The 16448-nt window shown below is 45.8% G+C and overlaps 1 protein-coding gene across 8 annotated transcripts in view; it reads left to right on the forward strand.

Annotated features, from left to right (window-relative positions):
- The window catches only part of LOC129672736 (RNA-binding protein 12), a 41986-nt gene that overhangs the window by 21926 nt on the left and 3612 nt on the right, over positions 1 to 16448 (forward strand). For all 8 annotated transcript variants that reach the window (XM_055602315.1, XM_055602317.1, XM_055602320.1 and 5 more), the window contains 12 exons: positions 11442 to 11570; positions 11652 to 11831; positions 11955 to 12029; positions 12110 to 12181; positions 12288 to 12368; positions 12537 to 12626; positions 12726 to 12812; positions 12933 to 13019; positions 13129 to 13188; positions 13268 to 13401; positions 13494 to 13548; positions 14480 to 14531. In XM_055602315.1, coding sequence (XP_055458290.1) covers positions 11442 to 11570; positions 11652 to 11831; positions 11955 to 12029; positions 12110 to 12181; positions 12288 to 12368; positions 12537 to 12626; positions 12726 to 12812; positions 12933 to 13019; positions 13129 to 13188; positions 13268 to 13401; positions 13494 to 13548; positions 14480 to 14531 — 1102 coding nt within the window. The remainder of the gene's footprint in view (positions 1 to 11441; positions 11571 to 11651; positions 11832 to 11954; positions 12030 to 12109; positions 12182 to 12287; positions 12369 to 12536; positions 12627 to 12725; positions 12813 to 12932; positions 13020 to 13128; positions 13189 to 13267; positions 13402 to 13493; positions 13549 to 14479; positions 14532 to 16448) is intronic.

The raw sequence follows: 16448 nt of genomic DNA on the forward strand, positions 1-16448 counted from the left end.
ACTTCTGTAATTTGATGTTTTCTGCTCTCTAGCATTTTACACAAAGTTTGTCACATGTATATCCATCACTATTAGGATCATTGGAAATTCTTTGTTTTTAATATAAAACCTGGTAGATCTCGAAGGCTTACTTTACTATAAAATAGTTTGAAAAGTACTGTGGTAGCACATTTGCAGTAGGGACAGTTCTGTGAGAAAGCCTTTGTCCAGTGACATAAGCAGGTTCATGTCCTAGTAAATGTTAATCCTTAGTGTGTTGTTCTGGACTTCCGGTGCTTGTGTCTGAAAGCACCCTTAAAGTAAGTGTGGTTCCTTTTCTGATCAACATAAGTAACAGTGGCAACCAGTGCAGGGGGCTGTCTTTTGTACATAGCACTCTGCTGCGGAACAGTTCAGGGGAGACGACCCTGCTGTAAACATTCCAGCCCTGAGAACAGGACACTTCAGAAGCACTAAGGCTGTGTACTGGGGGAGAAAATCTTATTAACCACAGTCCTTGATTTGTGTTTAGCCTCAGGTGCCTCTCCCAATGAAATGTTAATGGTTAGGACATGAAATTCAACAAATAGTTGTAGAGAAGTGAATGGCATAGAATATTGATTTTGACACCTCTAGACTGTGGCCTTGGAACAATTACTTCCCTCTCCCTAATCTGGCAGCCTGGTATTTCATTTTGGAAGGAAGAAGAACATAATACAGATGTATCTGCCAGCTCTATGATGTTTCAGTCACTGCAGCCACCACCAATTTTCTCCTTTTGCCCTCTCACATAGTGAATCTGCTGGGAAGCAGGGTGATGAGTCTTAAAAACAGCTCCTGACTACTAGAGGCCATTCACTTAGAGCTTCTGATACTAATGTAGTTCCATGTGATTCCTATCGGACAGTAACCATGCTGTGCTGCTGCACGCTAGCTGTCACATGCCTCACTAAGAAAGGCTGGATATTGTGGTACACCTTTCTAGTCCCAGCACCCTGGATCAGCCTGCTCTACATGGTGACCTCAAGCCTGCCAGGGCCACAGAGAGACCTCGTCTCGAGGGGGAAGAAGAAATGAAGGAGTCGCTGCTTAAGTAATCTTAAACATCCCAGCCTGTTGCTGCCCATTCCCTTGTGTCCCACTCTTGAGTTAGGCCTGCCTCCCATATGATCCACTTGTCAAGTTGCAAATAGGGACCCTGTTAGCCCCAAACTTGCTCCAGTGGCTTTTAGTACAGTATATACACCACTTTGCTCCTTCAATGATGGGGCCCAATTTCTGTTGATCTTTATATAACTATAGCTTGGCCATAGCAATATGCTGTGCTAATAAATTTTTGGGAAGTCTTGTGTACTGAGCACAACAGGACTTGATGCTGGGAAGGTAAACAAAAAGGCTCTTAAGAGATGAGATTCCTAAATCATATGTGTAAATGCTTAGTTATAGTTTGAATTGAGTATACCTCAAGATCTGAGTAAAGGTTTTCCTGGCTAATTGATAGTCATTCAGACAGTTAACATCTCTGAAAACAGTTTGAGGCTATGCTGTGGTCTCCTTCTTGAACTTTTATTAGTTTTCCAGACGTTTGGGAGGGTAATCTGTAAGATCCTCTACCTAACAAAACCAAGTGAGTTATTCCAGTGAGGAGTAAGGAAACATGGGTTGTGAACAAAGGCTCTGGTCTGCCGTGCTGGTCAACTTGCATGTACACTGGGGAGGCAATGGTTTTTGACAGTGCCCTTGCCCTGGTGCTCAGAAGATGGCTCGGTATTGCCTCACATTGCCCACAAGTGGCAGGCATCTGATATGTCTATTGTAGCAGGGTAGGCTGGGAGCAGAAATGACTATCCTTGAAGGTAGCTACTCTAAGTAACTTTCTGAGGTGAATTTTACCGTACAAATATTATTTGTGTTTAAAAATTACCCCTGTCATTAAATCCTGCAAGTGTGGTGTCCAGCAAGTCTGTTCCAGTGATAAGGGTGCTCTGGTCTGTGTACACTTTTTGGCATCTGTGTATAAGGCTACAGTGTATTTAAGCTATGGAGGAGGCCATATCGTAGAATTAGGGGATTGTCTTAGTGACTACCTAGATCTAATACTGGACTAGACTACAGGATGTGAACTAGTGACAGAATGGGACTGCTAAATCCCCTTTGGTTCCATCAGTTCTTGTGACGTATGGCTAATGTGTCCCGTGGTCTCTGTTCTGTAAAAGGATTCAGATTATCCTGTCCAGTGGTAAGTGTTTATGGTTCTAAGATCCCAGCTATTCAACTTCTTTTGGAAAGCTATGAGTTTGGGTCCCAAAGAGAAACTAAGTACATGGCACTTAAGTGCTTTTGACTTAGCTGTTTTGTTGACCTCCCCTCTCTTCAGTGTGCTAGAATGGAAGCCACACCATTGCCACTCACTGTTTTCTGTCATACCCTGTCCCTACCCTGCCATTTAGTTTAGATCCTAAGTGTCCCAAGAGCACAGGGAGCAGAAGTACACCGACACCCAAAGGCACGTTTATTCACTTGTGAACACTGATTGAGAATGGTTAATAGACACAAGGCATCCCACCAAAAAGGGCCTGCTATTGGTCACCTCTAGAGTGGCCATCGCTACTACAGTTTCATTGATAGGGAAGTCTAAGCAAAGAAAAGGTCACTAGCTTGCCCAAGGTTGTATTGCTAGTACTAATCAAATAGAGGTTTTAAAATTTACTGTGGTCCAGGCTGGCCTTATAAACAGTAATCTTCCTTCTTCAGTGTTGGGATTACAAATAGGAGATGTGAGTCTGCACAGCTACAATTTTCATGGCTGCCAGAATACTACATTATAGGGAGCAAGTGTTACCTGCTTCTCCATGATCTGAGGGGAGTCCGGTGAGACTGACGTCACTAGCAGTGGATATTTGATGGATCCCCAGTCTACTAGGGATGAGCCTCAGTGCTCCATGATTTCCGTTTACCAGCATGTCCTCAGGTACTGATTGGAGGTAGGACTTACAAGGTGGGCAGATGAAGTTTCATACAGGATGTGGTCAGTGTCTGGTAGAGAGGGACTCCCATGCCGGGATAGTTCTAGCTTCCTTCTTTGGTCTTTGTTCTCGTCTGTGAAGGGTCAGACACAGGTAGATGTATTTGGCTGGGGACAGTTGTCAGGGTTGCTGGAATTGGACGTGTGGCTTTCACACTTCTCTAACCATTCCCACAACGTGGGGAACTGCTGTATTTTAGGTTTCCAGTGTGCACGCTTTAGGCTTTGTAGTATTGCTGGTTCTTAGAAGTACACGGTTCTAAAGAATTTTCATTGTTTAAATTTTATGTGCATGCTTTAGTCTTGAGCCATGTATGAATAAGAATGTCACTTTATAGTAGGAACTTAGACTTGGTCATGCTGAGGCAATACCTTTAATAACAGCACTTGGGAGACTGAGGAAAAAGGATCTAGAATAATAGACCAGCCTGCTGTACTGTCTCAAAAAGGAAATGATCTGGTTCAGTTTGTGACCTGTGAGAAATGTCTTTGGAGCTGATTTAAATTTGGAGAATCCTCAAGTTGGAGGGAGATGCAGGAGTAAGAAAGCAGACTGCCTTCTCCATATCCCTTGCGGAAATGAGAAGGGAAGGAAAGGGGTGTTGGTGGGCATGGTGTTTTCCGATTTTGGGGGGACGGGGTATTCAATGGGTGGTGGTACTTCAATTGGGAGCCTCTGGAGGATTTCCTGATTGGCCTCCAAGACTCGATCCAGCATCTGTGAGCTGCTCCATCTTGCCAAGGTAGGCAACAGCAGGTGTGAGCATGACTGAGTTGTCTGAAGGAAGGAGGCTGCTACTCGAGACTGACCTGCTTGTAGCCTCTGCCACTTTTGTGCCATGACCATGGCTAGAGCTAAAGGACTGACCAGTGGACTTCATGCCAACTGACACTGAGCTAGATGCAACTCAACCCACTAGGGGAAAATGAAATCTCTTCTTGGCTTATGAAGAGCAGGCAGAGCCTGCCGATGCCAGGGTGGGGGAGGACATCATAGAAAGTGAAGGGCACATAGCTTCTATTAGGGAGGAGAGTCCTGTCAGCAGTGGTTGCTGGTAACCTTTCTCCCAGGGAAAAACAAGGAAGGCTTGCAGCGATGCTACCTGCTCACACAGTCCTTTAAATTCTGAAAAGTCTGGTTCAGGACGATGATGGCCTGCTTTACTCAAGTTTCCATTGTATGTAGGTCTGTGGCGTATTAGCCTGGGATGTACTAGCAGAGTTTGTGACCTATAATTTGGGAGGTAGGGGCAGAAAAATAGGGAACAACTTTGGCTTTCAAGATGGAGGCCATTGTGAGCTACATGAGACCCTGCTGCAAAAAGTTTCTCAATAGGCAAGGAGATGGAGAAACATGGGAAGAATACAAGTATTCATTGTAGATTAAATAAAACCTCCAAAGAAGTTGAGTGCTGCTGTGTTGGGGCTTGAAAGGGGCAGCTTGTGTATGTTTGAGAGACAGTGATGGTCAACACGTTGACATCCCCGGCACAGATCCTAGGTGCCTAAGGGACTTGTACACACTACTTCAGAGCTAGGTCATATCCCCTTTACAGCTGAGGAATCTGAGGCGGAATCATTTTTCCCAAATTTTATAGCCTGGACAGCATCTGGTGCAGTAGCATTTGATGGCTAGGAAGAAGGAGGAGCAGTGTCTGGGGCCTGGTCACTGTTGGGAAGTCCATACTTGGTGTTTGCTCCAGGAGACTGATAGAAGAGTTTATCTGTAATTGAGAAAGTTCTAGGCGAGGCAAGAAGGCACACACCCTTGGGAGGCCAAGCAGGTAGCTCTCCGCAAGTTTGAGGTCTGTCCGATCCATATAGCAAGTTGCAGGCCAGCCAGGGCCACGTGGTGAGATCCTGTCTCAAGAATCAAGTTCTAAGGAGGACTTAGGAATTCATATGTTTGTGTTCTAGTCCACATTAACCGTTACAGCCAAACCCTACCTCTCCCCCACCCAGGGCTACAGAATGCAAGCTAGCCAACCACTCCATCCCATTTTATTTATGGAAGTTTTTGTTCGAGACACACACTTCATCGTGTGAGCTCAGGGCTGACTCAAACCTTCAGTCCTGTGTCAACTGGGACAGCAGATGTTCGTGGCAATATGTGCCAGGCTGTGATATGAGTCTCTGCTTTAAGAGAGGATGTATAACTTTACCCTGCCATGATTCAGGCCTTAGAAAGCTCCAAGGTTGGCTGTTGGAATAGAGAATAACAAAGTAGAAGGGAATGAGACACACACACCCGCCGCTGCCCCAAAAAGGGACCATTAACTAGATAAAAAAGGTTGATTTCTGCCTTCTAGATGTTTCCATCTGCAACTTTGTACTAGTCCCAAATGCAAAGATGAAATACCAGAATGATTAGTATTCGGCCAGGTCTAGATTTGAATAATTTCTGAAGATCCTTGGCTTATAATTGATTGAACAGGAATTATTCTATACCCAAAGATCTAGTAAGCATAAGCCAGACCTCTTAAATGATAAAACTTCTGATCTTCTCTTACTGATTCACCTCATTATGATGTTGAAGGAGGTTGAAGTGAAAGCTTGGAGGGATGATGATACCACACCATGAAAACTGAGCCTGGGTAAAGTGTGTAGCTGTTGACAGGACATGGGACCAAGGGCTACAATCCCAGCACTCTGACGCATATGGCAGGAGGTCAGCCTAACCCATCTGAAAACAAGTGACATGTAGCTGTTTAGGAGGAATAAATTGGTCAGAAGTGCACCAGGAGATAGAATTTTGGATTTCCAAGCAGGGATAGACTTAGAAGTAGATTTTAAAGAAGACTTGAAGAATTTATAATATCATAGATTATTGGTTATTTAAAGAAAACTTGGCTCAAAAAGTAGAAAATTGTAGGGAACTATAGTAGTTTTCAGCTGTGATACCAGCACTTGAGATAAGACCGGCAAGGTCTGCTCCGTAAGTCAAAGCAAGGCCAAGGGCTGGGGAAGTCACTCAGAGATGAGAGTACTTGCAAAGCATGCACAAAGCTCTGAGTTTGATCCTTAGCAGCAGCCTAAGCTGGCCATGAGCTCCTGCTCCTTCAGCCTCTACCCCTTAAATGCTGGGATTGTAGACATGATTCCCAGTACCCAGTGAAAACTGCAAATTAAGGTGTGTGTGTTTTCTAGACAGTAAGGTTCCAAAAAGAAAGAAAAGAGGGCAGATCTGTGAGAAGAGAAAACAAAAACAGGAAACCTCGGTTGCACAGGAAGCCCTGACATTCAGAAGAGAAACCAGGCCAATTTGAGCCCTATATGTTATTTTGCACACAGTGGAATTAGGTGCACAGACCCTCTGTGACCCAGGGTTCTACCATGGTGAAGAGTTTACCCATTCTCTCTTAGCGTTTTCTTGCCTTTCTCAGTCAGTACCCACTTCTCCCTGGGGGAGTAAGGACACCAGAGTAGTTTTGCCTATTCTAAAACTAACACAGAACAATACATTTTATTCTTGAAATTTGTGCAGATTTCAGGTGTTAATCTGGTTTGTCCTGATCGGTTTTCTATAAACATAACTGTCCATTTTGGTGATAGACACTAGGAGCATTTCAAGTTTTAGGCTGCTGTGAGCATTCTTTACAAAGCCTGGTGGACATAATGTCTTATTTATATTCTTTTAGATTAAAATCTGCAAAATCTTGGTTAGGTATATATTTGGTATATATTTTGCCAGGCTGTTTTCCAAGGTGGTACGTATAATGCTTTTTACCAGTTCTTAGGAATCTTCTATACTTTGCCAACGTTTGGCCTTTTGGTCTCATATTTAGCCACTCACGGGTAGGTTTGTAACTATCTTATGGTAGTTTTGTTTTTCATTTCTCTAGTCACTTATGCTGTTGATCATGTCATTAGCCTGTTATTCATGTTTTAAGAAGTGTCTATGAGTCTTTTGCCTATTTGAATTGGTTCTGATTATTACAGAATTATAAGCGTCTTATGTTGAAATTTTGTCTTATGGTTTGGTTTTTACTTTAGTTTATTTTTAGTGTTGGAGGTTGAATCCAGGGCCATGTGTACACTAGGCAGACACTCACTGAGTTGCATCTTGGCCCTCTGCGTTAAAATTTCATAGCTTGGTTAAAAGAGCAGTATAGGGAAAGTTAATTGCTGTACATGAATTCATATGAAAAGGCCTGGACGTAGGAGTGCCAGCTTCATGCACTGAGTGCCAGTACTGGACATATAAAGAGATAGTAAAAGTTCTAAGGAGCCCACAATTAAATAGAAGAGAAGGGAGAGAGGATCCTGCTGTTGTAGTAGTTTCAGCATTAGCTCAACACTGGCATTTACTGAGTGTCTATTGTAAGTAGGTGCCAGAGATACAGACAAACTAGACAGGGTTCCTGCTCTCACACAGCTTGCTGTCCGTGACTGTCCACGGGAGAAGGCATATGGTACACAGGCCAAAGGATGGAGAATGGAAATGATGCTGTGGGTGTGGGTCAGGAAGGACAGCCTGGTGGGAACACACTCGGGTGGCTGGATGGCCATTTACACCTGGGTTAAATTTTATAGACCGTCAAAAGAACTATGGATTGGATTAGAGTTTTAAATTTTTTCAATTGTACTTAGCATTGGGGGTGTTGAGATGTGTCTGCCATGGAGTCCAAGTGAACATCAGATAATTTGCAGGTCTCCTTCCGTCTTCGGATCCCAGGATTCAAATTCAGGTGTGGTAGCACCCCTACGCTCTTTTCTATCTTGCCAGGCACAGAACTTTGGTGTTTTTTTTGTTTGTCATGTTTTATGTTTAATTTTGTGCACTTGTGTATGTCTGTGCCTGGGTTTGTGTATGTGATCAAAGTGCCTGTAGATGCCAGAAGAGGGCACTGGATTCCTTGGAGCTGGAGTCACAGGTACCTGTGTGAGCTGGGCACTGAACTCTGATCCCTGGAAACACAGAATGGGCTTCTTAACTCACCAAGCCATCTCTTAAGCTCTCAGACTTAGGATTTTACTTTTTTTTAATTTTTAAATTTATTATATATCCAATGTTCTGTGTGCCTGCACGCCAAAGAAGGGCACCAGATCTCATTATAGATGGTTGTGAGCCACCACGTGGTTGCTGTGAATTGAGCTTAGGACCTCTGGAAGAGCAGCCAATGTTCTTAACCTCTGAGGCATCTCTCCAGCCCCCAGTCCTAGGATTTTATATTGAATGTATTGGGAAACTATCCCAAAGTTTTAAACAAGAGAATTTTCATGATCTGCTCTTGATTTAGCTAATAAACACAGAAATGGTCATGTAGTTGCCAAAAGATTGATAAGGAAACCACCACAGTTTTCCAAAGACAATGAAATCCCACTGAGCAAGAATTCCCTAGAGCAATTGTGTCAGACCAGAGCCGTGGAAAGCGTATTTGCTGTATAGGATATTGCTGTATAGGATATTCTACCTTTCTGGGAACTAAGGACTGGCAGAATAAGAAAGGCCGTATGATTTGAGTAGAAAATGCAGGGCTAACCACATCACTCAGTTCTGTAGAAATGCTCCCTGTGGAGAAGAATAAGTAGCTTGCTAACAGTTTGGTGTTGTCTAAGGGCCACTGGGCAGTTATAGGGTTTTTAATTAGACTGTGGAAGTTGGCTAGGTGAGGCAGTACTGAAGACCTCTGAGGGCAAGGAATATAAGGCTTGAAGGCTCTTGAACTAGAGAAAAAGGATTGGGCTCAGATTAGTCGATACTTAAGGTGTGAATTGGGCTTGGGTAGGAAGCTAACAAGAGCCTTCAAATGTATAATACTGAACACAATTCAGGAGTGTATAGATTATAATAGCCCAGGCATGGTGATGCATGTCTAATCTCAGCCCGAAGGGAGAAAGGTAGGATGATCCAGAATTTAAGGTCATCCTAATCTGGAAAGTAAATTTGAGGCCAGCCTGGGTTACATGGGACCCTACCTCAGAATGATAAGGGGGGCAGTATAGAACATCTGAACAATGTTGACATGCTTCTCTTTTCCAGTGTATATTATGGTATGTGTGTTCAGGGCTGTTGCTTATACACTTACCTGAGTAACATGATGCAGACACATGGCTCTACCTGTTAAGCATCCCTTGGTGTGTTTGGTAGTGAACCCAGCCCCAATTAGGTGATATACATTCTAGCTACCTTGAGGGTCTTTGTGTGTGTGTGTGTGTGTGTGTGTGTGTGTGTGTGTGTGTGTGTGGTGGGGGTTCTTTGTTGTTAAAGCAATAATGAAGTGAGTATCAAACATTCTCAGAGAACATGAGGTGACAAATGTGGAAATTTGGTCTTTATTTGGCGGGAGCTGTGGTGGACCTCTAAGGGAGCCAGCGGGAAGGTTGGAGGCCTGCAGGCCTCCTGTAGGAGCAACCTTTGACCACTGGCCCACTCATCAGAGTTTAGTTAGGGTTGTTGACTCCTTCCAGCCCCGGATCTCTCGTGGCCAGATGGAATATGAAGCCTGGGGAAGCAGGAGGCCTACTGGGTGGGTGTGGGAATACACACATTTGGCTTAGTTTGGCTAAGGACTTTTGAAGAGTAGTGGGGTTTCCATCACTGATCTGAGCCGGGGCTCAAGTGTTGTGGCGCTAAGGGCAAAATGTGGGTACCGTATTCTGGGTACCCACATTTTGGGCGGAAGACTAGAGCTGGGGGTGAAGTCCAGTGGCAGCTGGTTGTCTGATATGCAGACGCTCTAGTTTCAGTTCCCAACACTGGAATTGTTTCTGACCGAGGAAATAGGTGAATGGGAGACTTTTGTTGCTGCTTGAATTTGGGGACAAGAGGCCAGTCATTCTGAGAGTTGGGCCTGGAGATGACCTTTTGGGTTTTGTGTAGCATGCATATCTAGGTGCTTGGGATAAACTCTCCTTCACACATAGAGTTTCCATCCTGTGCTAGAAACTGTGTAACTAATGTGTAGTAGGTTAGATACTGGTGTGAAAGCGATGGAGTCTGTGGGGGTAGGGTTGAAACCTTGGAGCGGCAGACAGGACTTTCCCTACATAAACAGATGTGATGGTGAAAAAGAACCTTAGCGGAGAGGGAACAGTCAGGTGGGTGATGGAAACAAAGAGCACCCGGTGACTGCAGGGCTTTGGAATAGGAATCCAGCAGGCTTGGAAATGACAAAGGCCAGAGTGAGCATGTAAGAGAACAACAGGAGAAAGGTTAGAAGGATTTTCAGACCATTGTGCAGCTTGTATATTTGCTACCAATGATGGTTCAGAGTGTGACATTGGAGACCTTTTGTTGACGGTTTTTTTGTTTGTTTTAAAGATTTATTTATTATGTGTACAGTATTCTGCTTACATGTACACCTGCATGCCAGAAGAGGACACCAAATCTCACTATAGATGGTTATGAGCCACCATGTGGTTACTGGGAATTGAACTCATGATCTCTGGAAGAGCAGCCAGTGCTCTCAACCTCTGAGCCATCTCTCCAGCCCTGTTTTTTGCTTTTAATGTGTATGTGTCTGTGGACTAAATGAATGGGCCAAAGGCCCTGGGATTCCCCCTGGAGCTGGAGTTGTAGGCAGCTGTGAGCTAGCCAGCGTAGGTGTGGGAGTTGAACTCTGGTCCTCTGCTCAACTGCTGAGCCATCTCTCAAACCTTTTTGTTTGCTTTTGAGTCAGGTCTCATGTAACCTAGGCTGTCCCTGAACTCTTGTCCCTGCTGTTTGGCCTCCCAGAACTAGACTCACAGGTGTGAGCCACCGTGCATTTTCTGTTGTTTTTGATGCCGGATTTCACTTTGTGTCGTGGGTAGACTGGAACTCGGTGTGTTATCTAGGGCGGCCCTGCAGATTACAGAAGTCCCGCTTCTGCCTCCTGTGTGCTGTGGTACATGCTGTGCCACCATGCCAGGCATGAATATTCTGCCAGGAAAAGTTCGGTTGCTGTATTAGTAGCCGGTTGGGGTGCAGATAAGTGGAAGTGGGGATGGCACAAGCTAAGAGACCAGCTGAAGAGACTGGCGCTGTTTGTAGGCAACGTGAAGAGTGGCTTAGATTGGATCATGACATGGAAACGTGAGGAGTAGACGAGCAACCGATGAGAAGACTCGGCGGATGGGGTGGATCCCAACCTGCAAGGCGTAGGCCCCAGAGTTTGGAGGGGATTGTTATCAGAAGGGGCTGTTGGGGAGGAGTGATCGCCCTTGGGGTGGGCAGTAAGTAATCAGAGTGAGACTGATTATCCCCTGCAGTGGCTAAGGCTAGAGTCCCAGGTCTGGACGGCGTCGCTGAGGGTTAGGTTAGGCCACTTTCAGGTTAAGGGTTAATTTGGAGCCAGAATTGGTTGTCACAACTATATCCTGTGCTACTGAGCTCACTTAGGGTTCAGGAGTGTCGAGGGTGCCTGTGTGATGCATGCAGCCTTCCCAGGCTGGAAACCATAGTCAGTGGAGGATGGAGAGGCCCTGAAGCCTGATGCAGCTCTTTTCCCCGCAGATGGCCCACTGTGTGACCTTGGTTCAGCTGTCCATTTCCTGTGAGCATCTCATTGACAAGGACATCGGCTCCAAATCTGACCCACTCTGCGTCCTTTTACAGGATGTGGGAGGGGGCACCTGGGCTGAGGTGAGATGGGCCTTGAAGGGGGGTAGGAGTATGTGTGGGGTGGGGGTGTTGTAACTGATGCTTAGTGATCTCTTGCCACAGCTTTCCCGGACTGAGCAAGTCCGGAACTGCTCGAACCCTGCGTTCTCCAGGACTCTGCAGATGGAATACCACTTTGAAACTGTCCAGAAGCTACGCTTTGGAATCTATGACATAGACAACAAGACCCCAGAGCTGGGGGATGATGACTTCCTAGGAGGAGCTGAATGTTCTCTGGGTCAGGTACAGAGGGGTCGAGGGTGAAGAGGTGCACTTTTAGGTAACCTTCCTGCAGCTTCGATGTGCTGGTCAAGCAGGACACTGGCTGAGCCGGATGCTGACCCTCTCCCACCTCGCTTTCCCCAGATTGTGTCCAGCCAGACGCTGACTCTACCCTTGATGCTGAAGCCTGGGAAGCCTGCTGGGCGGGGAACCATTACAGTAAGGAATAAACCCTGGCAGGGAAGCAGTTGGTGCAGTAAATGATTCCCGAGATGATCCAGTCTTCTCTGCCTGTCTAGGTTTCAGCCCATGAGTTAAAGGACAGTCGTGTTGTAACCATGGAGGTGGGAGCTAGGAACCTAGATAAGAAGGTGTGTCTGGAAGGAGGCCTGGGGATCCAAGAATTAAAGGGACGGAGGGCTGACACCATGGCTGTCTTCCTGAGTCTTATAACTGGGGTCTCTTTGGCATTGGCAGGACTTCCTAGGAAAATCTGACCCCTTCTTGGAGTTCTTCCGCCAAGGTGATGGGAAGTGGCACCTGACATACAGAACTGAGGTGTGACCCCTGGCACTGGTTGCGTTTCCATGGGAGAGAATTTGCAGGGTTTGTGATTAGCAAGTTTGGGAACGGAGGGAGAAAGACTGTTCGTGGGTGGGAGAGGGTGGGAGCTCTTTATGGTCCCAGCCAGAGGTCACTACCCTTCACCCCCGCCCCCAACCCCAGGTAATCAAGAACAACCTGAATCCTACCTGGAAGCGCTTCTCAGTCTCTCTTCAGCACTTCTGCGGGGGGGACCCCAGCACACCCATCCAGGTGAGCTTACCTCCTTAACAGACGGATCAAGGAAGGAATCCTGGGAAGAGACCTCTTGCCTGCCATGCGTCCCCCTTACACACACACACCCTCCCTCAGGTTCGCTGCTCGGACTATGACAGTGATGGCTCACATGATCTCATCGGTATCTTCCATACTACCTTGGCCCAGCTGCAGGCTGTCCCGGTAAGCTGGTTAGTTAGTGGGCCTAGAAGGCTGCTGCCCAGAGGGAAGGCTGGAAATGGTAGCCTGGGTCCTGGGCCGATGCTGTAGCACTTTCCTACTCGTAAACTTTTTTTCCATCAGGCTGAGTTTGAATGTATCCACCCTGAGAAGCAACAGAAAAAGAAAAGCTACAAGAACTCTGGAACTGTCTGTGTCAAGACCTGCCGGGTAAGATGGTGGTAGCCCCTGTGGCCCAGGCTCGAGGTTCTGAGCTTTGGGCTCCGTGATGCTAGCCCCCAATGGGCCACAGAAGGCCTAATCATGGTTTGACCTGCAGGTGGAGACAGAGTACTCCTTCCTGGACTATGTGATGGGAGGCTGCCAGATCAACTTTACTGTAAGTTGCCTTCCAAGGAGCAGGTGAACAAGGCCTTAGGCTAAGGCAGCCTTCACCTCCATTCTTGGTCTCTTCCCAGGTGGGTGTGGACTTCACCGGCTCCAATGGCGACCCGTCCTCACCCGACTCCCTGCATTACCTGAGCCCTGACGGAGTCAACGAGTACCTGACAGCACTGTGGAGTGTGGGCAGTGTGGTTCAAGACTATGACTCGTGAGTTCCAGGTTCAGGCCATTCCCTATATATATTTCAGCCTCCAGACTCATCCTCTCTCTGCTGCTTTACAATTTCTTGTCCTCCCACAGAGACAAGCTGTTTCCAGCATTTGGATTTGGGGCCCAGGTACCCCCCAATTGGCAGGTAAGTTCTCTTCAGTCCCTGTCTTTTCATTTTTGGTATCAGGATCCTAACTCCAGAGTCTGTGGTAAAGTCTTGCTTGGCACCCAGCTTTGAGGAGAGGTACAGGGATCCGTCATTGCCAGCATATGTACAGTAAGCTCAGGCCTAAATAGCTCCTGTTGGAATCCTGGCGTATAGCAGAATGCCCTTATCTTGATTGTGTAGTTTTAGGGTTTGAACCAGGGCCTTAACATGCACTCTACTGAACTACACATGAGCTCCAAAGGCGCCCTTTTTCCTGGCACAGAAAGGGCTGGAGGTGAGCCTGCATAGATGGCTTAGCAGTTGTTCTTCTGAACTGCCAAAGTTCAGTTCCCAGCACCCACATAGGACAGTTAGCCACCATAACGCCTGCTCCAGAGGGTATCCAATACATTTTTCTGATCTCTTCGGGGTCTACATAGTGAGTTTAGATCAGCCAGAGCTACATAGTGAGGCCCCGTCTCAGAACAAGAGCAGCAAAACAAAGTCAAATCTTTGCTGAGTGTTGTGGCTCACGTCTTTTATCCCAGCACTTGGGAAGCAGCAGCAAGCAGATCTCTTAGTTCAAGACCAGCCTGGTCACCAAGACCCTGTCTGGGGGGTCAGGGGAAGAAGGTGAGTATTGGGAGATTCAGGAGGCTCAAAGAGAGGAAAGGTAGGAAGGATCTTATTTTTTCTGTTTTTGTTTGTTGGTTGAGGATGGCTTAAGTGTACAGAGATCCTAATGCCCCTCTGTGCTGGCATTAAAAATGGGCACCACTAAAATGGGTGCCGAGCATTTGAAATAGCTCTCACTCTGTAATTCAGGCTAGGTTTAAACTTGGAGTCCTCTAGTCTTGGTCTCTTCTGTGTGCTAATATTAGAGGTTTGCAGCCTACACCTGGCTCATTCATTTTCATTTTACTCTCAGGTCTCACATGAGTTTGCCTTGAACTTCAATCCCAGTAATCCGTACTGTGCAGGTAAATCCCCGCTCTTCAGTGTGCAGCACCTCCACCCCTGAGCAGTGAGCTCTCATGCACTGATGATTAATCACAGATGATTAGGAGGGAAGGGAACCAAAAGTTCAGGGCCTGCCTGGGCAACTTGGTCTCAAAAAGAAAATGTGGAAAAGGGCTAGCTGGGCCATTGTTGATTTTGCTATGCTAAGGATAGAATCCAGAGCTTTGCACGTAGTGAGTAAGCACTCTCACCGAACCACACTCCAAGCACAGTGTGAGCTGGTGTGTGTGTGTGCACGTGTGTGTGAGAGAGAGAGAGAGAGAGAGAGAGATAGAGAGAGAGCTTCAGCTTCCCAAGCTTGTCTAAAAGCCCAAGATTTGTCCCTTCCCAGTACTTCCCATGACACCAAGTTAAAGTGAAAACTTTGACCTGATCTTGCCTGACTTGTTTATTTCTATTCTTTTTAATCTGCATATGTGTCTGTGTGTTGGTATGTGAATATGAGTACAGGTGCCAGAGAGACCAGAGGTGTCAGATCTGGAGTTGGAGTTACAGGTGGTTATGAGCCACCTGATGTCAGTGCTGGGAATCAAACTCAGGTCCTCTGGAGGAGCGGGTCCTCTAAAAGAGCAGGCTTTTACCACTTTTCTCCAGCTCTTATTATTTTAGACTAGATCTCACTCTTGCCCAGACTGTGGCCTTAAACACCAATAATCCTTTCTGCCTCAGCCATAGAAGTGTTAAGAGTGCCGATGTGAGCAGCCACACAAAGATTTGGCCTCAACTTTGAAACTTTCTTTTCACTTTGTATTTTGATGTAAAGTCATATTTAGAAGCCAGTGTAATCCTAGAACTTGAAGTGGAGGCAGGAGAATAGAGTTCAAGGATAGTGCAGGCTTTATAGTCTCAAAACAAAACATTGGACATAGAGAAAAGTTACAATAGTCTTAACAATTCTAGAATCATTGGAGCTACAGGGTCAGGTGGTTTATGTGAGTGTGACATTTTTAACAAGGTAGGCTCCCTGCATTCATTGTGTACGTGTTAGTATGCATTCCGGCGTGACCTTCTGGAAGTCCTCCCCTTTTACCATGTGGTCCCCAGGGATGAACTTGGGTAGTCAGGTGGCCTTGACAACAGCTGTCACTGGCTTTTTGTTTTTGTTTTTTAAGTCCTTTTTCCTGAAGGATTTGATAATGTTGGGAGGTTGGTCTCCATCAACTTTGTACCCAGTATCATTCACATAGCCTTTGCCTTCAACTGTGTTTCCTAAAATCAAGGACATTCTCTTGTTTTTAACTGATTCTGTGTTACTGGGGATTGAACCAAGGCCCCGGTGTGTGCTAGATAGTTTGCTTTACCACAGACTTGGACCCCAGCACCTTACTACTTTCATTAATTTGTGGTTAGCATTATGATTCTGTTTTGTTTCGTTTTTCAAGACACGGTTTCTCTGTGTAGCCTTGGCTGTTCTGGACTTACTTTGTAGACCAGGTTGGCCTCACACACTATCCACCTGCCTCTGCCTTACCAGTGCTGGGATTAAAGGCGTGTGCCATCACATCCAGCATAGCATAATGATTTTATTCTGACTTTTTTTTTTTTTTTTTGAGTCAGGTTCTTGTAGCTCACACTAGTCTCCAACTGCTGAACTTCCTGTCTGAACCTCCCAGCTGTTTAGATTATAGGCCTGTTCTATTTGCACACACGTAGGGCACTATACGCTTTCCTTATTCCACCTCTAAACTCCCTCATCCACATTGCTGCTGGTCCCCTTCCCCACATATACCCTGATCTGCTTCATGTCACATACCCCTCTACCTTATCTTTATATTTACATATATATGTAAAAAATTTATATATAAATATTATATATATATATATATATATATATATATATATATTTTTTTTTTTTTTTTTTTTTTTTTTTTTTTTTC

The sequence above is a fragment of the Psammomys obesus genome, unplaced genomic scaffold, assembly GCF_907164565.1.
Source record: "Psammomys obesus unplaced genomic scaffold, mPsaObe1.curated_primary_1811, whole genome shotgun sequence".
NCBI lineage: Eukaryota > Metazoa > Chordata > Mammalia > Rodentia > Muridae > Psammomys > Psammomys obesus.